Here is a 22,739-nt window from a genome sequence, read left to right as displayed (position 1 = left end):
GTGGATGAAAATCTAAATGGCCCAAAATAAAAACAATGCAGAGAAAGCTAATTAGTTACAAGGACTTAAGAGCCTTATTTGGGAAGGAAACTTCATTATGTATAGCAACAAGCACCTCAGCCCCGAGCATACTGGTGCATGCTTATGCGGCGGCTGAGTGTCACCGCTTGTCTGGGACCGACCTCACAAATTAGTAATTGTGAGTCTGAAGGCCGAATAAACTGTTGAGTTATGAGCCAGACTGAAATACGTCTGCCCTTCAGGCAGAGCAAATTCCCATGTTGTCAGCTAACATGATGGAGCTGCCCGGCAGGGGTCTTAGAGGATTTGGAAGATTTTAAATACTATTGCAATATGAAGGACAGGAAGCCCTTGGTAGTCAAGATTCTGCCACTTTCCTTCTTTTACGTGTTGTAAGTCCGTTGTTTCCGTATGCCACATCCGTAGCTCGATGGGTTTATCTCTATATGCTCTCTTCTATTTCAGTTTTAAATACCATGTTCACTCAATCTGCTGCTGTTTAACACCCTACTGTTGAGGTCCTAGCCAATATAACAGTGCACATATAAGCCTTCAAAACAGATTTTAACATTAAAAAGGAAGAGACTATAATAATTTATCAAGAAAAAACTATGGAAACAAATTTGACAATAAATTATATTTAATATAAAAAATAAAAACAGAAAAGCAAAAAAAAAAAATAAGAAAATCAACTAAAATATAGAATAAAATAATTGAGGTAAGGTGGCTGGATACAAGACCAATACCCAAATTAAATGGCTTTTCTATAAGCCAGCAAATAAATATCAATTAGAAAATGTAATAGAAAAGGAGGAACATTTACAATGTTTATTTTAATTCCAGTATAGTTAACATACAGTATTATATTAGTTTCAGGTATATTTTTAAATATATTTTTAATATATTTTTTTAATTTATAATTTTATAATTTATAAAATCTGTTACAAGTTTTAGACCTAACAAGAAATATGCAAGACCTGTATGAAGAGAGCTATGAACCCTTCCTGTAAGACATAAAAGCCTTAATAAATAGACAGCATGGTCCTAAAGGGAAGATTCAATATTGTAAGCATGTATATTTTCCTCAAGTTGATCTATAAATTCAATACAATTCCAAGTGAAATCCTAATATGTTTTTAATAGATTCAGTAAGCTCTTTCTAAAGCTTATGTGAATTAAAGAAAATGTGCAAGAGTGGCAAAGAAATATTTGAATAAAGAACACTGGGGGAAGGGAGGAAGTTACAATATATCAAAATACCTCAAATTATCCTAACTGAAACAGTGTAGAAGAAACAAATAGATCAATGGAATAAAACACAGTCCTGAACCAGACCCACTAAATTTAGTCTGTAGCAAACACATCATACTTGTGAGGAAATGAAGAACTAACTAAGAAAACCACAGAATTCGTTAGCCATCCTTTGGAAAAAATAAAATTAGTTGAATACTGCCCCTCCACAATACATGTCCTCCCAGAACCTCAGAATATGACCTTATTTGGAAATGGCGTCTTTGCTGATTTAATTATGGTAAGGACTGAGGTGAGACCCCACTAGGTCAGCGTAGGCCCTAAATCCAATGAGAGTATCCTTATAAGAGACAGAAAAGGACATAGAAAGGAAGGTGATGTGAGGATGGAGTGAGAGTTTGGAACGATGAGTCTACAAGCCAAGGACTGTGGGCAGCTACCCGAAGCAAGGGGAGGGGCTTGGGTTAGTTTCTCCCTCAGAGCCCCCAACAAGTAATCAACCCTACCAACACCTTGATTTCAGACTTCTGCCCTCCAGAACTATGAGAAAATTAATTTCTGTTGTCATAATGCACTCAGCCTTTGGTAATTTGTTATGGCAGTCCTAGAAAATGAATACAATGCCACACACCAAACACCAATATAAATTCCAGATATACAAAAGATTAAACACGGAAAGCAACACTATAGATATACTAGAAGAAAAGTTTGAAAAATATTCTTATAATTCACACTGTCTCCCTCTCTCTCTGCCCATCCCCATTCATGCTCTCTCTCTGTCTCTCTCTCTCTCAAAAATAAATAAAAACATTAAAAAAAAAAGATTTAGAGACTAATGATGGCTGTGGGAACGGTCTCTCATACCAGTGACTCTCAATGGGGGACTGAGGTAGAGGAAGCCATCAGAATTTTGAAAAATATTATATTTAGGAAATAAAACTTTTCACTGGTTTTCTGATGTAGATCTAAAGTATAGATTTAAAATAAAAATCTATATTTTAAAAATAATTCTTGGCTGGTGGAGAAGGGATATCACCTGTGTATCAGTGATTGTGAAATTGAAGAATATTATGTGTGGGAAGGCTGTTCACAAAATTTTTATGTTTAGCAGAAGGAGTCAGGGGCTTAAAAAAAGAGGTTAAAAAAAGTTTAAGATATATTCAGTGGAATCCCCCTTTCCCTTCAAACTGCATGCAAAAGGTGCAAATGTGTATTTTTCTGGGGAAAGGATCTATATAGTGTTCTTCATGTCCTCCAAGGGACTCAGACTCAAAAAAGATTAAGAACTACTGGTGTAGACCAGGAGAAGAGAAGTGGTTGAAGATCCAGCTCAGGAAATACAACAGAAGAAGTAGAGACAAAGAAACAAGAAAACAGGGCTGGAAGTGGCAATGGCATTGTAAGACACTTAAGGATGTTAGATACAATAAATTAACGGCAGCTACATTATAATGATTGTACTGGTTAGTTAATGTTAATTGTATAAAACCAAATGTTTTTGTTTTTGTTGTAAAGTGTAAGACGTACACAAAAGTTCTGTCATTTTGGCCTATATAGTTATCACCTTGTCAAGTAGGCGAAGGAATTACTGAATGTGAATCCTATGTAGCCACTGCGGAAGTTCTAAAGGCATCTGGGAGCCAGCATGACTGAATGCCTGAGCTATGATCGTGGGAACAGGGGAGCTGCTGAAGCTAGCTGGCAATTAGGATCTGTTTAGCAAGAACAGGCATGCACAGAGAACGGGCGTGCCAATCAAAACAAAACTGGGTGTCTAGGCTATGGGGACGAGCAGAACATCTGACTGCCGATCAAAACCAAATGCTGGTGGTTCAGGATATTCAAAAAATTGAGGAATGAAGGACAGCAAAAGACAGTATCATCATGAAAAGCCACATACTAAAAACAGTCCATAAAGGAGTGCCAATCAAACATTTTTTAAACAAGCTTTCTTGTAGAAATCAAATTATATTCCTCCAATTACAAGTTGGCATGGGAACTTTGCCACCCATAGTGATAATAGGATCATAGTAATAATAGGATAATTGTGTTTGAGAGTCCTAGGAGGCATTTTAGAAATTTGTAGGGAATATTTTTGGTTAATACAGTGTTGGAATGGGGCTATGCTACTGGCCTTTAGTGGCTAAGGATCAGGTGTTCAGACATCTTGCCATTTTTTTTTTTTTTACAAGAAATCTCACAAAAAGCTCAGTTGTTTAGGGGAGGGTCATTATGAAGGGGAAGCTTAATTGGAAGAAAGATACTGTCTTGATCTTATAAAATAACATACTCTGCACAATGTCTACTTAATGTAGTACAGCTACTTCAAAAACAATCAAACCAGTTGTAAATATACCAGGGTTTTGGAGATTCCCTTTAACAGAGGTAGAAAGAAACGCAAAATTGACAGGCATATGAAATTGAAAGACCTCACTGGATGTCATTAACAAAGGCTATTTTAAAACTACTTAATACTTCCATCCTAATGGGAAACATTATGAAAATTCATTTGGGGGTTACTGGATGTTCCCACTTTATTTTGATGCTGTCCTGAGAGATGCACCCCATAAATCCCCTGTGGCCTACTGTGCTCCTCCTTTAACAACCCCTCCCCCCTTTTCCACTGCCTATTACAGGGTAGGGCTTCCAAGGTATGTGAGTAGGTTTTAAGTATTAGAGACTGAATTTATGCATCAGGTGAAATTTCAAGTGAGAAAATGTTTTCTGTAATACTCTGTCATCAGCTGTACCCCATCCCACTGCATCACAGGAAAAAAATTGTGAGAATATCACATGCTCCTTATTTTCATCTCCAAATTTCTCATATATGTGAATATCCATATTTTATCTTAAAACCATATAATCTGTCTCTCCAGACTGCCTCCTTCCATTTCCCTCTTTCGCTTATCATAAATAAGTCTAGCCTGTCATTACTTATCTTAACGCCCTTTTTTTAAATGTAGGGTCCACCTGTATCTCTGCTCTTTTGTCTTCCTACACTTTTTGTACTGGACAGCTTTCTTAAACCCAAGCTTATATTCATTACTAGTATCTTATCTGCAGAGAGGGAGAAGGGAAATAATTGAGTTGGGAGCTGCAGAGTAGGGAAGCAGCGGGAATGCAATTGAGTTGACAATGCATAAAGGACAAGCAGTGGAAACTGGATACCATGAATTTGGACTGGAAACCGTCATCCTTGTTTCATGACCTGCCACAATTATGCCCACTTCTCAGAAGCAGAGAAAACGAAAATGAGGGGACTAGGGCTGATAACAGGCATGCTAAACTTGGTCATGTCACTTCTCTGCTCACAGTCCTTCCAAGGCTTCTCATTCCTTAACATGACCTTCAGGAGCCTCCATCATCTGGCACCACCTATTTCTCTAGCCTCTTCTTTACCATTCTCCCCTTGGCTTTCAAAGTCCCATCCCCCTGGCCAATTTCTTCCATCCTCAAGGCTTCTGCACACACCATTCCTTTCATCTGTCACCTGCGATTCCTCTCACCACCCACCCTTTGCTTCAGCTCAAAATTCATTTCCTCAGAGATGCCTTTCCTGACCCCCAGATCCAATCAGAATACTCTTTCAAAATAGTCTTTCAACGTATGCTTTGTCTTTCATTATGTTTATTTGTATGAATACTCTTTTCAGACATGGAAATAGCTCTGTGGAGGCAGGCACTTGATCTATTTTGTTGACTGCTAAATTCCCAGCACCTAGCCTAGTGCCTATCACCAGCAAGAACAGCAGGAACATTCATTCATTCATTCAATACATATATTGAGTTTATTGAATGAGTGAGTGAATGTTTGGAAGAGTTAGCTATGGGATCTTGGACAAGTTATTTAATTTTTTTTAATGCTTATTTATTTTTGAGAGACAGAGAGAAAGACAGAGCCTGAGCGGGAGAGGGCAGAGAGAGACAGAGGGAGACAGAGAATTCGAAGTAGGCTCCAGGCTCTGAGCTGTCAGCACAGAGCCCAATGCGGGGCTTGAACTCAAGGACCGTGAGATCACGACCTGAGCTGAAGTCGGACGCTTAAGTGACGGAGCCACCTAGGTGCCCCACAAGTTATTGATTTTAACTACGTCTCCATTTTCTCATCTGCTAAATGGGGCAATGATACTAACTTCCAACCTCAGAATGCCATGTGGGTTAAAAGAGATAATGCATGCCTAGCATGGTGCCTGGCATATGGTAGGAGCTAGGAAATGTTAGCTCTTATCACGATTAAAAAGCTCTATGAGCAACCAGAACTCTTGTATATCACTGGTAGGAATGCAAAAATTATACAGCTATGTTGGAAACACGGTTTACCAGTTTCTTACAAAGCTTAACACAGACTTTCCATACAACCCGGCAATCCCACTTCTAAGCATTTACCCCAGTAAAATGAAAACTTTTGTTCACACAAAACCTGCACATGACTGTTCACAGCAGCTTTATTCATCATTGCCAACAACTGGAAACAACTCAAATGTCCTTCGACCAAAGAATGGAAAAACAAATTGTGGTATAGCCGCACAGCAGAATAGCACTCAGCAAGGAGAAATGAACTACTGACACATGCAACAACATGGATGAAATGCAACAGCTTCACGCTGGGTGAAAGAAGCCAGACTCCGAAGGTGACATGTGGTATGATTACATTTATATGACATTCTGAAAAGGCCACACCGTAGGGACAGAGATCAGGTCAGTGGTTGCCAGGCAATGGGGTGGAGCATGAGGGAATTTGGAGAAATAATAGAACTGTCTCAGGTCTCGATTGGGATGGTAGTTACATGACTATACGCCTTTAACAAAACTCATGGCATTGTAAACTGAAAGGTGAATGCTACTGGATGTAAATTATGCCTTAATACGAAAGATGGCAAAAAATTCCAATCAGGTGGATCAAATTTTTCCTTTCAAAAAAAGTATTATAAAAGTAGTACAGGCTATTGGTAGACATTCTGGAAAAATATAGAGTGTACTTTCCATCACCTGCGGAACAGTAATATTTCTTTGATGTCATTTTTATATGTGCAAAATACACATACATGGGGGCTATACTGTACATTTTTGCTCTCCCAAATGTACGTTTTACTTCCTGAAACATATTAAGCACGTTTTTCCATGACATTAAGTAACTTTCAAAACCATAGTTTTATGAGTCAGTACTATTCTATCGTATAGCCGATTTATATTTTTAAGCCTTCTCTTATTGTTAGAAATTGCTTTCACGTTTACTACAATTTTGATAAAATTAAAAAAAAAAAAAAAGTTCAGCGGGCCCAAGGACTCTTCCATTTTGTAAATGCACAATGTTTAACTGGTAAAACAACTCCTCTGGTTGGCTACAATTGTCTCATTGTTTTAAGCGTCTGGAGGAAAAGCAGTTCCACAGGAAGATCTGGCCTCTCTTCCCATCGTGGTGCATGAGGACTAGACACCCTAATATTACCTGTATTACTAGCTTAAATTTGCATAGCACTTTTTATATTTAACGCTCACCACATCCTTGCAGGGGAAGGGGCAGATGCAGTAATTTGCCCAAGAACCCACAGCTTATCAGTCGTGGAATGGGACTTAGACTCCAGATATTCAGAGTCTCGGAAAGTAAACATTTCCCCAGCGGCGGAGCGCTAATTTGGCTCTTCCCCCTTCCTCCACTAGGGAGAGGCTGCAGACACCCCCAGAAAACTCTGCCTAGAGGCTTGGCACACGGGGAACTTAACTCTGTCAAGTGGACGCTGTCCCTCCGACAAATTGTCCTTGGCAACATCGCCACTTACCAGCTGGGGTCATTTCTCCCCCGGTGGCAGGGGAACACCTACTGCCACTGACCAAGGGGGCCCTGGGAGCGGTAGGATCGCCGGCTTCGCGGCCTGCGAGGGTTGCTGTCGGTCGGTCGCGACGCTGTCGGGGCTCACCCTCACTGGGGGTCCTGCCGGGGGGGTGGGGTGGGGAGGCGGCCAGGACCTCCCCAACACCGGGGCCTCCGTCGGGGGGGCGCCCTCGGCGAGGTGAAGCGTGCCCCCACACCATCTTAAGGAGAGCTGAGGACAGGCAGGGGTTGCGGGACCACTGGACTGCCCGGGGAGACTCCGGGGACGTGACAGGAATGCCTCCTCCGCGGTCGCAGAGGTCAGTCCTCCACTATCCCAGAGTGCCCCCGATCCCGGAAGTGCCCTGCTTTCCGGAAGTGCCCGGCAGGCTGAAGGAAAGGAGGTTTGCCTGAGCGCTGCAAAGAGAGGGCTGTGGTTCTGGTGCGTGGCGGGGGGCGGCTGGCGGTGGTACTCGGGGTTGAGGTGAGCGTCGGGAGGGAGCTGGGCGGAGGGATGATGGAGGAAGAGGAACTGGAGTTCGTGGAGGAGCTGGAAGCCGTGCTGCAGCTCACGCCTGATGTGCAGCTCGCCATCGAACAGGTGAGCGTTCCGTGCCCTGACGGGGCAGGAGAGCTGAGGGTGGGGAAGTCTGGGGGTGGGACCCGAGGTGGGATGGGGAGGAAGCAGTCTTTGGACGGAGAGGTGGGAGCTAGGCGCCGAAGGGAAAGGACAGGTTTGGGGGGAGGTGGTGATGGGAAGGGGTTGCTGAATCCAGGGGAGGGAGAGGACCCTTTCTAGGCCTTGATTGTCTTTAGAGGATGAGGCGTCCTGGTGAGTTTGGGCAAAGGAACCGCGCCTCCTGAAAGCATGAACCTGGAAGAAGGGAGTTCGTGGATACCAACGTCAGATTTGGGGGGTTATTTACCAGGCTGGTGTGCCGCTGCTCCCGCTTCTTAGTCTAACCTTTTGTGAGGGACTAGGAATTGAGAAGGGGAACAACTTTAACACCTGCAGCGGGTCACAGAGCAGAGGGGACAAGGTTGAAAAAGGACCCTTTACCGTACTTAAATGGTTGAGAATTTCTGCTGTTGATTAATTTGGATTAGGTTGAAGAATATTCCCGGGAGGCCTTCCTTCCCTTCCGAAACTCTTTGGTTGACTAAATTCTCTTTTCAAGTTTACTGGGTTTTTAAGAGTAATTGTATTGGAAATAGTGACTTAGACCCTTGTGCAGGATTTTGCTTCTGATAAAGGGAGAGGATCTCCGTTAAAGGAATTGGTGTAGGGGATGAGATTTAAGAAAAGGAGGGTTGTGCCATATTTAATGACCACTGGGAAGTTTTTTGAAATAAAGCATTACTACTACCATTGCTAATAGTTAATTTTTTTTTTTGAGCATTAATACTGATTATAGGCCTGCCACTGTACTAACTTATTTGTATTGTCCCATTTATAGATTTTTGGATGTGTGTTTTTCCACCAGTGGTTGGATTACCCCATACAAAGGACACTTGGCACATCCTAAGGATGCCAGGCCACTGGGCAAAGGTTTTGTTGTTCAGGCCCCAGCTCCCCACCCGCCTCCACCTGACAGAAAAAGACATACATTTCATTTTCTCTTTGGACCTAATGGGCCCTAATAGAAGAAACAAACAACGCAGTCAGTTACGGTTTGGCAAGGATTTTAGAAGAGTGTATTTTTGCTGTTTCTTAAGAAGACTGAGTTCTAGCATAGGTTTAGCTAATGAGCAGACATCAGAAAAGAATTGGCTTCCCAGAATGACGGTCTTGAGCTGGTGAAATCCAGTACCCAGGGCATCACTCCACTGCTTTCATAATCTACCTTGTTACATGTTTTTCAAGTTGTAGCTTTTGAAGGGAGTTATTTTTCAGAGGCAGTGTTCTTTCTTCTGCTAAAGAGATGGACAGTTCCTGAATGCAAGCTCCATTTCCTGACGCTGTCTGAAGCGTAAAAATTGCTTCAGTGCAAAGTGAATTCCAGTACTAAGCCATCACAGACATATGCATAAGTCTTTTATCAAGCCTTCCTTAATACAGTCATGTCATCAGCTGGTTTAATCTGATAGTGGACAAAGCCCATTTATTTTCCCTTGTCTGTGGAATTTTGTTGATATCTGTGGAACTTGCCACTGTTGCACATTCTGTTAGTTGCACCAAGATGTTAAAATTACAGATGTTAGTGAAAATCAAAGATTCACTTTAACAGATATTTTCCCAAGCAGTCGTTGGGTGTTAAGCCTTTAAAATGAAAGAAGGTATGTTTCTTGCTTTCAAAGAGTTTACCATCCAGTAGGAAGGAAAGAAAGAGTACATTAAACAAGACAGAAAGATGACAGTTATTTTTTAATCCCCTGTCTTTATACAGGTGTTTCCAAGCCAGGATCCTCTAGATCGAGCAGATTTCAATGCCGTGGAGTATATCAATACCCTGTTCCCAACAGAGCAAGTGAGTATAGGGTTTTCTTCATTTCAGTGGCCTCTGGCTCATCCCACGTGTTGTGATTGCTATGTTATACTGCATGATCTAAGGAGACTTGATAAACAAATGAGAGTTAAATTCAAATCATTGTAACCGATTGGGGTTTGGTGGGGGGTAAGCTTATACCAAATACTGTTGTGTGAGAGTGGAATTCTTCGTATTGTGAGCATATTATTAGAAATTGTAATGGGGCGCCTGGGTGGCTCAGTCACTTAAGTGTCTGACTCTTGATCTCAACTCAGGTCTTGATCTCAGGGTCATGAGTTCAAGCCCTGTATTGGGCTCTGTGCTGGGCATGAAGCCTACTTAAAAACAAAAAAAAGAAGAAGAAGAAGAAGAAGAAAGAAATGCTATCTTTAGTCTGTAAGAGTCACCTACATTTTCTATGGTAAATTGGGAGGTAGAAAGGATTTTTAAAATTAATCGGGAAGAGTGGGAGTGAGGTGGGGAGGATAACCCTGGGGTCATAAAGCTACTCTCACTCCTATTTTGAGATGCGAATTTTCAGACTTTGTTTTTTATTTTGTTGTGTTGGTTGGCTTGCCTATACAGATGGGTTTTTCTTACACAGTTGTTTTTTGGGTGTTTAGGTGAGAAGTAGAGAATTAGAAGCATCAGAGTCGGGAGAAAGTCAGCTAGAGTTCTTTTTGGTAATTCATTTATGAATTCAGCAAATGTTCAGTGGGCACCTGACAGGTACCGGTCACCAAGCTAGGCGCTGGGGGCACAAAGAAGAATAACACCCGGTCCATGCCCTTGAAGTGTACATGATCAAGGGCGGGGGGCTGGGGGAGAGACACTGATGAATGCTGTGGGGGAGGTATTGAATGGTTTAGTGAGGAACAAAGGAACGTTCTTCCTAAGAAAATCAAAACCTCAGAGAGGAGGCAGGCCTTCTGCCAAATCTTAAAGGAGTCATTCCTTCATTTAGTCACACACATTTATGAAGTGTCTGCTAAATGCCAGGCACTGTTTAGAAACTGGCGGGAAATGGTGTGGCAGGCAAGTTCCTAGTCTTGTGGAGTCTAGCGTGAGGAAGAAGACAATAAACAAACCAACAAATAAATATACAAGAAATTCTCAAGTGTCGTGGATACTATGGTAAACAGCAGGTGCAGCGGGGGTGGGGGGCTCCTTTAGATAAGTGGCCGGGGAAGGTCTGTGTGAGGTACTTCCCTTTAAACTAAGACTTGATACCTATGAAGGAGCCAGGCCTGTGGCCGTCTGGCGGAACACTACCCTAGGCAGAGTCAACTGATGGGCAAATCTAGGATGACAGGGAGAGAAGTTCATTCTAAGCACAGGACAAAGGCTCGGAGATGAGAAACACAGAGTGTGCACAGGGAACAGAGCCTCCTAGGAGATAAGGCTGACGGGGTTGGCAGAGCAAGGGTCCTGAAGGGACCGTGTTCTCTAGGCTTGCAGGCCCCGCATGCCTCTCAGGGAAATATTTTCCACACAGCTCATTGTCACCGGGCCCAGTTTTAGGTTTGTACACACCCTCAAAGTATTAGGTACATACTCTAGTAGCCGTCTTAAATAAATTAGGTTTTAGTAGTGTTTGTTACATAAATAATAAAAACAGAGGTTTTTGTCATGTACTGTCAATAAAGTATACTATATCCAGCCCCCGCAAAATAGAGATTTTAATGTTTTCTTTTCACACTCTAATGGGCATTATTGCAAACCCCTTTGGGATGTCCACGCCCTGCGCTGGAGACAGTGACTCTAGGCAGTGGCTGTTCACTTACGGACTTTAGATAGCCTGGGGGGCTCGGTCATTTAAGCATCGACTCTTGATTTCAGCTCAGGTCATGGTCTCATGGTTTGTGAGATTGAGCCCCGTGTCGGGCTCTGTGCTGACAGTGTGGAGCCTGCTTGGGATTCTCATTCTCTCTCTCTCTCTCTCTCTCTCTCTCTCTTTCTCTCTCTTTCTTTCTGTCTGTCTCTCTCTGCCCCTCCCCTGCACATACCTTCTCTTTCTCAAAAAAAAAAAAGGACTCTTGACAGGGTAATGACTGGATCAGATTCACATTTAAAATATTCCATCTGGCAGCAGAGCAGAGGGTGAGCCAGGGGAGGCAGAACTGGAGGCAGGAAGACCAGTTGGCAGATCACCTACAGGGGGCGATAAGAGCCCGAGTGAAGACTGGGATTCAGAGAGCAAGTCCACAGAGCCATTTAGGAGTCCAAAGTCACAGACTGGTTGAAAGGATGTGGAATCTAAAATTCCTTCCTTTACCCACCAAAACACACTTCCTCTGCCCAGTTTTCTAAGAAGTCTGGGCCTAGCTGGTGAACAAGACAGATGGGGTCCTTACCAACCCAGAGCTTCTGGTCTACCTTAACAGGTAATAAATACACCATTAACAGATTATAAGTGAATTATTATGGCTCTACAAAGCCTGTTTGTATAATTATGATTTGTTACTTGCTCTCTAAAGACCCCTAAGTTCTGCTACAACTGTGATAATAGTTAACATTTATTGAACACACAGATACCATTCTAAACATTTAATAGTGGTGTTATGAGAATAAGGAGGCACAGAGGGAGAAAGAGTGCTCAGCCTTGCCATGAAGGAAGCGCACCAAGTACTGTGGGAGCAAAGCACACGCCGCCTCACTTAGTCTCAGGGACCCAAAAAGACTTCCCTGAAGAAATGGCATTTCAGCGGCACGTTATACGCCAAATGAAGGATTTTTTTTTTTAATTAAAAAATTTTTTTTCATGTTTTATTTATTTCTGAAAGGGAGAGACAGCAGGAGCAGGAGCCTGAAACAGGCTGTCAGCCCAGAGCCCAACATGGGGCTTGAATCCTTGAACCACGAGACCATGACCTGAGCCAAATTTGGACGCTTAACCGACTGAGCCACCCAGGTGCACCCAAATGAAGGATTTTGAACTTTGCTCTCTAGCCTAGCAGAAGGAGTGGGTCAACACCAGATACCTTTAAGCTAATTTGGGGATAAGGAGGAAGAGCAGGCTTTAGTGGTAAATAGAGTAGGAGTGGGGTGTAAGGGCAAGCTAAGTTTTGAACATTTGGGGGCCATTCCGGTGGAAGTGTGGATTTGGATATTTGAGTCTGGAGCTCATAATTCTCATAATTATTAATATTTTTGGCATATATCCTTCCAAACTTTTTCTTTTATTTTTTTAATTTTTATTTTTTGAGACACAGAACATGGGCACAAGTGGGGGAGGGGACAGAGGGAGAGAGGGAGCGGGGAGAGAGGGAGGAAGGGAGAGAGAGAGAGAGAGAGAGAGAGAATGAATCTTAACCAGGCTCCACACTCCGTGCAGAGTCCAACGGGGTGCTCAATCCTGTGACCCTGGGATCATGACCTGATCTGAAATCAAGAGTCGGATGCTCAGCTGACTGAGCCATCCAGACTCCCCCTTCTAAGCTTTTTCTAATGAACATATTTGGGGCGCCTGGGTGGCTCAGTCAGTCAAGCATCTGACTTCGGCTCAGGTCATGATCTCATGGTCCGTGAGTTCGAGTCCTGTGTCGGGCTCTGTGCTGACACCTGGGAGCCTGGAGCCTGCTTCAGATTCTGTCTTCCTCTCTCTCCTCCCCCACTTGCCTTCTGTCTCTCTAAAAATAAATAAACATTAAAAAAAATTTCTAATGGACATATTCATTTTTTTAAATAAAGTTGGAGAAAATGGTATGATTCTGTGTGATTGTCTTTTTTGAGATTTCACAGATAGCCTTTAGAGCTCATTGTTTAGTGTGAAAGAGGAATTCTAGGAATTAGCTGGAGGTAGAAATTTGGGAACAACTTGTATAAAGACAGCAGTTTTAGCTGTGAAAATACCATTTGCCCCACTGTATCAAGAATGCTGACTCGGGGCGCCTGGGTGGCTCGGTCGGTTAAGCGTCCGACTTCGGCTCAGGTCACGATCTCACGGTCCGTGAGTTCGAGCCCCACGTCGGGCTCTGTGCTGACAGCTCAGAGCCTGGAGCCTGTTTCAGATTCTGTGTCTCCCTCTCTCTCTGCTCCTCCCCTGTTCATGCTCTGTCTCTCTCTGTCTCAAAAATAAATAAACGTTAAAAAAAAAAAATTAAAAAAAAAAAAAAAAAGAAGAATGCTGACTCATCAAAGCAAAAATAACTGTTAGATTTGGAAATTACATAGGAAACCACCAGGTTCTCACTTCTTCCTGACATGTTTTTATATGTATTTGATTTTAAACTACTGAAGGTAGCAACTAGACATTTGTCATTCCACAGATGTAGTTATATGTCTTGTCTAATCGTACCTCCATGTGCACGATAACGTGTAGTGAAGTTTCTTAGCAATGTAAGAAAATTTATGACACAAGGTTGCTTTTATTTCTCCAACCCCAGATTTACACTTAGCAGTTCATTTTCCAGCCCAGATTCCCATGTCTATAATGACAACGTAATAGAAAATAGTGGCATGAATCATAATGTCTTTCACCTATTGCTAAATCTTGGGCAAAACCCATCTCTACACCTCATGGACCTGCAGCAAATACTTCTGAGTCGAGTTTAGAATATTTAGGGGCGCCTGGGTGGCTCAGTCAGTTAAGCGTCCATTTTCTTTTTTTTTTTTTTTTTAATTTTTTTTTTTCAACGTTTATTTATTTTTGGGACAGAGAGAGACAGAGCATGAACGGGGGAGGGGCAGAGAGAGAGGGAGACACAGAATCCGAAACAGGCTCCAGGCTCTGAGCCATCAGCCCAGAGCCTGACGCGGGGCTCGAACTCACGGACCGCGAGATCGTGACCTGGCTGAAGTCGGACGCTTAACCGACTGCGCCACCCAGGCGCCCCTAAGCGTCCATTTTCAGCTCAGGTCCTGATCTCACGGTTGGTGAGTTCAAGCCCCATGTCAGGCTCTGTGCTGACCTCTTGGAGCCTGGAGCCTGCTTTGAATTCTGTGTCTCCCTCTCTCTCTGTCCCTCCTCCATTCGTGCTCTGTCTCTCTGTCTCTCTCTCTGTCTCTCTCTAAAATAAACATGAAAAAAAACTTAAAAAAATTTGAAGTAGATATCAGTGTATCAAGAATGAGTTTAGGGTCACTCTAAGGAGGAGGATGTGTATGCGGTGTCTGTTGAGTAGGAGCGGCTTGCGCGTCAGTGGTTGCCTGGAGATATGTGCCTGGAGTCAGGACATCCCCAGGTAGTTCTAACTCACTAGGTCCATGTGGCAGGAGCTCAGCTTGCTGTATTTATAGGGCTCTTAGGGGTAGTTCTGAAGAGTAGCCAGGTTTGGTAACAAAGATCTGGAAAATTTTTCTAGTCTCCTAGTAGAAAACTGAAGATAATCATTTGCCATGTTTTCATTAAAGGTTTGATTAGGGGAACCTAGGTAAAATCTATAAAAATAAATATAAAACTGATACAATTAATAACTTTGACAGAAGAGTCACATGGAGCTGTTTCTAAAGATTTTTTTCTAAAGAATTTTTAATGACCCCCCCCCCCCCCAATGCTCTGGATCTGTGTTGTTAAGTGAAAACAGTAAGATGCCAAATTGTTTCTCATGCCAGTTTAATTTTTTTAAGCCACATATTTGCTTAGAAAGAACAGTAGAAAAATATACCAAAACGCTGATGGTGATTATTTTCTGATGGAGGTGCAGTGGGAAGTTCTGTATTTTCTGTAATTAGCAAGAACTGCTATTAGAATCAGGAAATACTTTTCCATCATTAAAACATTTTTAAGTCATAAAACTGTACAACCACCTTATAACTAAACTAGATGGGTGATTCTCAAAGAGCAGATGTATCACCTCCACCCAGGGTCACCAATCTGGATTCCTTTGGGGCATTTCCCCAACACCAGGGGAGTCCCTCCACCCCGTGAGGATTACTAACCTAGCAAGGAGTGTGCCACATCCCTTGGATATGTGGGATGCCTAAAAGTTAGGTTGAGGATCTAACTTTAGAGGTAGCATGGTTAGGGGTGCCTGGGTGTCTCAACTGGTTAAGTGGCCGACTCTTGATTTCGGCTCAGGTCATGATCTCATGGTTTGTGGGTTCGAGCCCTGCATCGGGCTCTGCGCTGATAGGGCAATGTTTGCCTAGGGTTGTCTCTCTTCCTCTCTCTCTCTCTCTCTCTTTCTCTCATTCTCTCACTTTCTCAAAATAAATAAACATTAAAAAAAAAAAAAAAAAGAGCATGGTAGAGTAAGAAAGAGCAGAAACCCAAGAGTCAAGATTGACCCCAACCAAGTCCAGCCGTGCTGAATGTTATACACACAGCCTTGGACAAAACATCCATCCTTTCAGAGCCTAATCTCCCGCCCCCGCCCGCCCCCCCACTGAATAGAAAATAGCATGCCTAGTGTGGTTGAGAAGATTAAGGGAAATCATTTCTGTAGAACATCTAGAAGAGTATTGCATAATGAATCCACATTAAACGTTAGCACCCTTTCCCTGCTGGGGAATCAGCAGAAAATCTGGAAGATGAAGGGAACGTGGTCACCAATCAGTCTAGGTAACATGTGGTCAAACATCATTTTATATTTTTAAACATTAAAATTTTTTTTTCAATGTAACTTATTGTCAAATTGGGTAACACAGTGTGTCAAGTGTGCTCTTGGTTCTTGGGGTAGATTGCCGTGGTTCATTGCTTACATACAACACCCAGTGCTCATCCCAACAAGTGCCCTTCTCAGTGCCCATCACCCATTTTCCCCTCTTCCCCCCACTACCCCCATCAACCCTCAGTTTGTTCTCTGTTTTTAAGAGTCTCTTGTGGTTTGCCTCCCTCCCTCTCTGTAACAATCCCCTCCCCCATGGACTTCTGTTAAGTTTCTCAAGATACGAGTGAAAACATGATATCTGTCTTTTCACTGAGCATAATACCCTCCAGTTCCATCCACGTTGCTGCAGATGGCCAGATTTCATTCTTTCTCATTGCCAAGTATTATTCCATTGTATATATAAACCACATCTTTATCCATTCATCAGTTGATGGACATTTAGGCTCTTTCCATAATTTGGCTGTTGTTGAAAGTGCTGCTATAAACATTGGGATACGTGTGCCCCTATGAATCAGCACTCTTGTATCCCTTGGATAAATTCCTAGTAGTACTATTGCTGCGTCGTAGGGTAGTTCTATTTTTAATTTTTTGAGGAACCTCCACACTTTTCCAGAGTGGCTGCACCAGTGTGCATTGCCACCAACAGTGTAAGAGGGTTCCTGTTTCTCCACATTTTTGCCAGCATCTGTAGTTTTCTGAGTTGTTAATTTTAGCCGCTCTGACCGGTGTGAGGTGGTATCTCAGTGTGGTTTTGATTTTTTTTTCCCTGATGATGAGTGATGTTGAGCATCTTTTCAAGCATGATAATTTTAGAACATTTCTTTCTGGTCTTTAAATAGTTGCATTTTAGTGTTTTCCTCTTATTAGCATGTTATCATAAACGATCTTTGTTGTTTTGGAGCCTCCCTGCCCAGCATCTCCAGTAGTGTAAAAGTCCACCGCATCAATTTGGCTTGATTTATTTTAACTTGTCTACTGTGGCCATTTAGACCATTCCCATGTTAATTGCTCTTTTAAATGCAGTTGAACATCCGAAGGCATAAATATTTTGAATTACTCTTCTTAGAAAAATTGTGATGGCTTAAGCAAGACCTTCATGTTTAAGGAGTTAAATTTAAGCATTGGTTAGTGTATGTAGCACCCCAAATCAGTATTTGCTGTTGTGGAATAACCTCCAAGTCATATTGTTAAGTGAAAAAACTACGATGCAGGGCAATGTGCATCGTATAAAGAAAGGGACGTAAGTTATGCACATGCTTTAAATTTAAGTACATAGACCGTTTCTGGGACAGTACAGAAGAAGCCAGCTCGGAGCCATTGCCTCTCAGGAGGAGAACTGGGGCGGACGGGCAGGACAGGGAGAGAAAAAGCCTAGCTTTTCACTAATTTATCCTCTTGTACTGTTTGGCTTTTTGGTTACGTACATGTTTTACCAATTTCTTTTTTGTTTGTTTTTGTTTTACCGATTTCAAATAAACTATAATTTTTAAATTTTGGTATAGTTATCCATTGGTACAATGAATATGGCTACCTTTCACCCAGATTCTTCAGATGTTAACATTTTTTTAATTAAATTTTTAAAAATGTTGTATTATTTATTTTTGAGAGAGAGAGAGAAAGAGTGTGAGCAGGGGAGGAGAAGAGAGAGACACACAGAATCCAAAGCAGGCCCCAGGCTCTGAGCTGTCAGCACAGAGCCCAACACGGGGCTCGAACCCACAAGCTGTGAGATCATGACCTGAGCCGAAGTCAGACGCTCAACCGACTGAGCCACCCAGGCGCCCTAGATGTTAACATTTTTTAAATAGTCTTTTTTTACAATACTCCCCCCCCCCCCATTTTTTTTTTTTTTTTAAGGAAGAGGTTATGCCCAGTTTACACATGAAGAAGTATACACTCAGGCTAAACAGATTGCCCTCTATACATAGAGCATGTTCGTAGTGGCAGCACTGTGCCCAGTGTAGGTCCTCCAACAAACTCAGCTCCTGTTATTACACTGGTGGTTTATACCCAGTCCGGTTTTGGGGTAACTTGACAGCTTCCTCAATTAAAATAGTTACTAAAATAACTTCTGTTTTCTGACATTCATTTTCACCTTAGTCTGGATTTCTGAAAATTCTCAGTAACCAGTGGCTTTGTCAGAACAGTAAACAAAGATGTAAATGGCCTGGTCTGACATCGCACTTGTGACCTGGTTCTTTTACCAGGCCTGCTCTTGGCAGGCTCCTGGCCTTCTCCTGCCACCAGAGGTTGTTGGTAATAATTAATGAGCACAGTTCCTGTATCACCCTTGCTTCCTTCTGAGGTAAAATAGCTGTTGAGGGGAAAGGAAAGAGGACTTAAAAAATTGTTTTTTGAAAACTTGAGTTAAAATGGTGTTATAAAATTGTACAATCTCTATTCCACTAGGGGGCACCATTTCCTTGCATTTTCTGCTGGCTAAGGTTGGAAATAGTCCACTTGTGTGTCATTGTCCTAAAACTCGAAATAACTGTATTATAATTACAATAGCAACGGGTAGCCAATATAGAGCAGTTAGAAAATACTTACAGGTAAAAAGGAGAAAAAATTAGAATCCCTTCTCAGATTGAAATTACTGCTACTGATTCCATAGATTACAGCTACCAGTATAGATTCCAAAGCTACCAGTGTTTTTCCTTCCAGATGTTTTTTTCTAATGGATCTACAAACTTCGAAAAAATAGATTTATTTATTTATCAGCGTATAACATGATGTAGAGGAGTACTCAAGTCGTAAGTGTACAATTTGATGAATTTTCACAAAATGAATACAGCCAGGTAACCACCATTTAGAGAATAAGACATTCGTGCAGCGTCTTTAGGTGGACCCCTCTTGCCTTCTCACAGTAACTACCTCCTCCAAAGATAGCCACCATCCTGGCTCCTGACATGAAAGAATAGCCTCCCTCGTTTTTGGACTATATAAAAGGAGTCATACGACATATGTCCTTGTGTCTGGCTTTTTTGGTGCAATATTATGTTAGTAAGATTTATTCCTCTTGTTGTGGGTTGTAATCTTTCATTTTAGTTGGTGTATTTTGTTATATGAACTTGTCACAATCCTATATGCCAGGGGTCAGCAAACTTTCTGTAAAGGGCTGGATAGGAAATATTTTAGGCATTGTGGACCATTCTGTCTCTGTTGCAACTATTCACCTCTGCGTTTGTGGCTCAGAAGCAGCTGTGGATAATATGTAAATGAATGGGCATGACTGTCTTCCAATAAAACTTTATTTACTAAAAATAGATACCAGGCTGGAATTTGCAGTAGTTGCCAACAACTGCTATACTTTTTTTTTTTTTTAACTTTATTTATTTATTTTGGGAGAGAGTGCAAGTGGAGGAGAGGCAGAGAGAGAGGGAGAGAGAGAATCACAAGCAGGGGACGTGAGACTCGATCCCACAAATGGCAAGATCATGACCTGAGCCGAAATCAAGAGTTGGATGCTCCATCCACTGAACCACCCAGGCGCTCCATCCCAGTGAACCACCCACTCTTTTTTTTTTTTTTTTTTAAAGTTAAAATTGGGGGCGCCTGTGTGGCGCAGTCGGTTAAGCGTCTGACTTCAGCCAGGTCACGATCTCACGGTCCATGAGTTCGAGCCCCGCGTCGGGCTCTGGGCTGATGGCTCAGAGCCTGGAGCCTGTTTCCGATTCTGTGTCTCCCTCTCTCTCTGCCCCTCCCCCATTCATGCTCTGTCTCTCTCTGTCCCAAAAATAAATAAACGTTGGAAAAAAAAAATTAAAATTGTATCACACTATGATTAATTTTCTTGAGATGTCATAAATAGCCTCGATAGCTCATTATTTCCCTGTAAAGGGGAAATTCTAGAAAGTGAAGTAATAGCTGGCACTTTTCCTTCTTTTTGTAGTCTCTGGCAAACATTGATGAAGTCGTGAACAAAATTAGACTGAAAATAAGGTAAGTGACACCATATGATTATTAATCGTTGATGAAAAGTATGCTGTTGATTTTAATCATATTCTAGATCACACTTATCTGTTAGAACCCTGAAATCTCAAGTTTGCTGTTTATGACAACTTAAAAAAAAATAATTCCTTAACTGGATTTCCATATGAACCTTGTGGCAAAGAATCGGATTTTTTTGGTCAGTCTTCAAATTATTTCTAAAAAGGGAAGGAAGCTTTAACAGGCTATTCAAAATGGTTGGTTACAAAAGGGGATAAAAGCATTTTTTCTCTATTTTTATTGGTTTTATTTCCTTAGCAGATTGACCTTTTTTTGTACCTTCGAGTCTTAGATATGAGGATGGGTTTGTATATGAATCCCTGGGCCACGTACCAGCTATCAATATGGTCAGATGTGCTCATTGGCGTTTGTGGTGACCGAAGGTTAAATATTGGGATTAACCTGGGATGTGCTTGCCAGAGTTAGATGTCAGGAGTCCTTCCTGCCCAGTAGCCTGGTTCTGGTTTATCCATGTCTGGATTTCCAGCTGTGACACATGGCACATGACACGTGGTTGATGTCAGTACTTCAAATATTGTTTTTTGCATTTGTTTTGTTTTGCTTGACTTTTGATGAAGAGAAAGAGAAGCCTCACTTTGAATTTTTTTTTTTCAACGTTTATTTATTTTTGGGACAGAGAGAGACAGAACATGAACGGGGGAGGGGCAGAGAGAGAGGGAGACACAGAATCGGAAACAGGCTCCAGGCTCTGAGCCATCAGCCCAGAGCCCGACGCGGGGCTCAAACTCACGAAGCGCGAGATCGTGACCTGGCTGAAGTCGGACGCTTAACCGACTGCACCACCCAGGCGCCCCGAGAATCCTCACTTTGAATCCAGGAGATGATTTCCCTTTTCCCTTACGACCTTCGGGCCTTTCAGTGAAGACCTTTGCCATGAGTGTGTTGTTCAGTCGGGTGCCTTAGGATGCGCAAAGACGCCTCTTGCTTCGGCTTTGGTGGGCTTCGGCTCCAACAGTTCTAGCAGAGACTACTGAGTTGGCCAGGATTTGCACAGGAAAAATGGTCCAGAAATCACTGCATGACAACATACCTTTGAAACATTCTCTGAACAGAAAGTGGAATTAAACCGGTATGAATGTCTCTGGTTGAGGTGCCACCAAATGGCCCGTGTTGGAACTGGAGTCCACAGATCCACCTCCTACACGGATCGCAGTCAGGGCCCAGAGGATGAAGCGCCAATCCCATATAGCACCCCGGCTTCCTTAGCCCTTTAAGGTTTCTAAGGATGTGCCCGGGGATTCTGTGGGGGGCAGTTTGGATTCTCTGACTTGTTCCCATAGAGTTTTGGCAACATCGCCATTCCTGGTTTTCTCCATTGAAAAATACTAAGTTATGTTGGTGCTTTCTGACAGCTCTGAATAATAAGCAAGAATAGGCTTCTCAAAAGGCAGAGACTACTCATCAGTCTATGCTGGGCTCGGCTTCTTACACTGCCATTTGTGCCTTAGCTGGTGTCTGAGGGCTCAGTCTTCCATCATTCAAATTTGTGTGGTTCTCTGGATAAGGAGGTGCCCCCTGTGGGAGTTGATGGATAAGTTACCAGCTGTTTTTCTTTTGGTCACCCTAGAGTAGAGACTGTTTTCATGATTTGTATCCCTGAACTTTTTCACTAGGAGACTGGATGACAATATTCGAACTGTTGTAAGAGGTCAGACGAACGTGGGGCAGGATGGCAGGCAAGTAAGTAACTTATTCCTCCATATTAATCATATCCTCCTGATTTCTTCACCACCCAATGACCAAGTGACCAGAATGCTTGTGGAGAGCACTTTCTTTCTGATCTGTCCCCCATGCGGCAGGAAGTGTGCATGACTTGTGTCACTACTATCAGAGGTGGGCTGTCTAAACCAGCAGTGAGCTCTCAGTCGGCGTCCCTTGAACCAGGAGCATATGGGAGCACAGCTCACCCGGGCCAGTGCCATGTAGGCTTAAGTGAGAAAACTGAAGTCTCCTTGTCTCTCTCCACAGTGTCAGACATGGATTCATGTCATAGTTGTATAGTTCTTTTTGGATCTAGCTAAGGAGGGCTGTTGGAAGGGAATGAAGGGGGAAAGGGGTGTTTGGGGAGGAGGCATGCTTCCACGACGGAGGGGCCAGCTGTTAGCTATTAACCATTTTCCTTTTCATTTGGATCCTCTTCTGTTTAGGCATCTTATTTCAGAAATTGCTGTCATAACAGAGATGCTGAGCATGCCTTTTCTGGTCTTATGTGCAGTTTCTGCTGTTCCCTTTTCAATACTAACTCCTTAGGTCAGTGTGTGCCTCTGTGATAGTTTCAGTTCTGTTATCTGTCCTCTTTGACATTTTTTAGTGCAGCTATTTTCTTAAAATATACATTATGCTACCCGAATTTTGGGGGGATGGGAGGTGTCATCCTATGTATAAATGTCCTGCTCTCTCTTATTCCTGCTTCTTCTGCTAGTAGCTTATAGGTATTATGTGTCTCTTTTACGTTTTTAGTTTTATCCATGTCTCGATTTCCCCTACGTTTTATGACTAACTTTTCTTCCTAATAACCATCTTCCATTGGCCTATTTGTAAGTATCTCCTTCCTTCCTTGTTGTCATCAGCAGCAGTATTTGTATATAGACCTGTTAGTTTCCTAAGACTGATCCGATTTCCTAGT

General features: G+C 42.4%; 1 protein-coding gene across 4 annotated transcripts in view; it reads left to right on the top strand.

Annotated features, from left to right (window-relative positions):
• Nucleotides 1-22,739, top strand: part of VPS53 (VPS53 subunit of GARP complex) — a 150,763-nt gene that overhangs the window by 6,697 nt on the left and 121,327 nt on the right. For 3 of the 4 annotated variants that reach the window (XM_045045335.1, XM_045045336.1, XM_045045337.1), the window contains exons 3-6: nucleotides 5,712-5,902; nucleotides 9,471-9,551; nucleotides 19,995-20,044; nucleotides 21,727-21,793. In XM_045045335.1, coding sequence (XP_044901270.1) covers nucleotides 5,855-5,902; nucleotides 9,471-9,551; nucleotides 19,995-20,044; nucleotides 21,727-21,793 — 246 coding nt within the window. In that variant the 5' untranslated portion in view covers nucleotides 5,712-5,854. Of the gene's footprint in view, nucleotides 1-5,711; nucleotides 5,903-7,472; nucleotides 7,685-9,470; nucleotides 9,552-19,994; nucleotides 20,045-21,726; nucleotides 21,794-22,739 lie in introns of those variants that run through there. The other variant, XM_011289012.4, reaches the window with a different exon arrangement.

This window comes from Felis catus, chromosome E1, assembly GCF_018350175.1.
Source record: "Felis catus isolate Fca126 chromosome E1, F.catus_Fca126_mat1.0, whole genome shotgun sequence".
Lineage (NCBI taxonomy): Eukaryota > Metazoa > Chordata > Mammalia > Carnivora > Felidae > Felis > Felis catus.
This window is presented reverse-complemented; position numbering and strand designations above follow the sequence as displayed.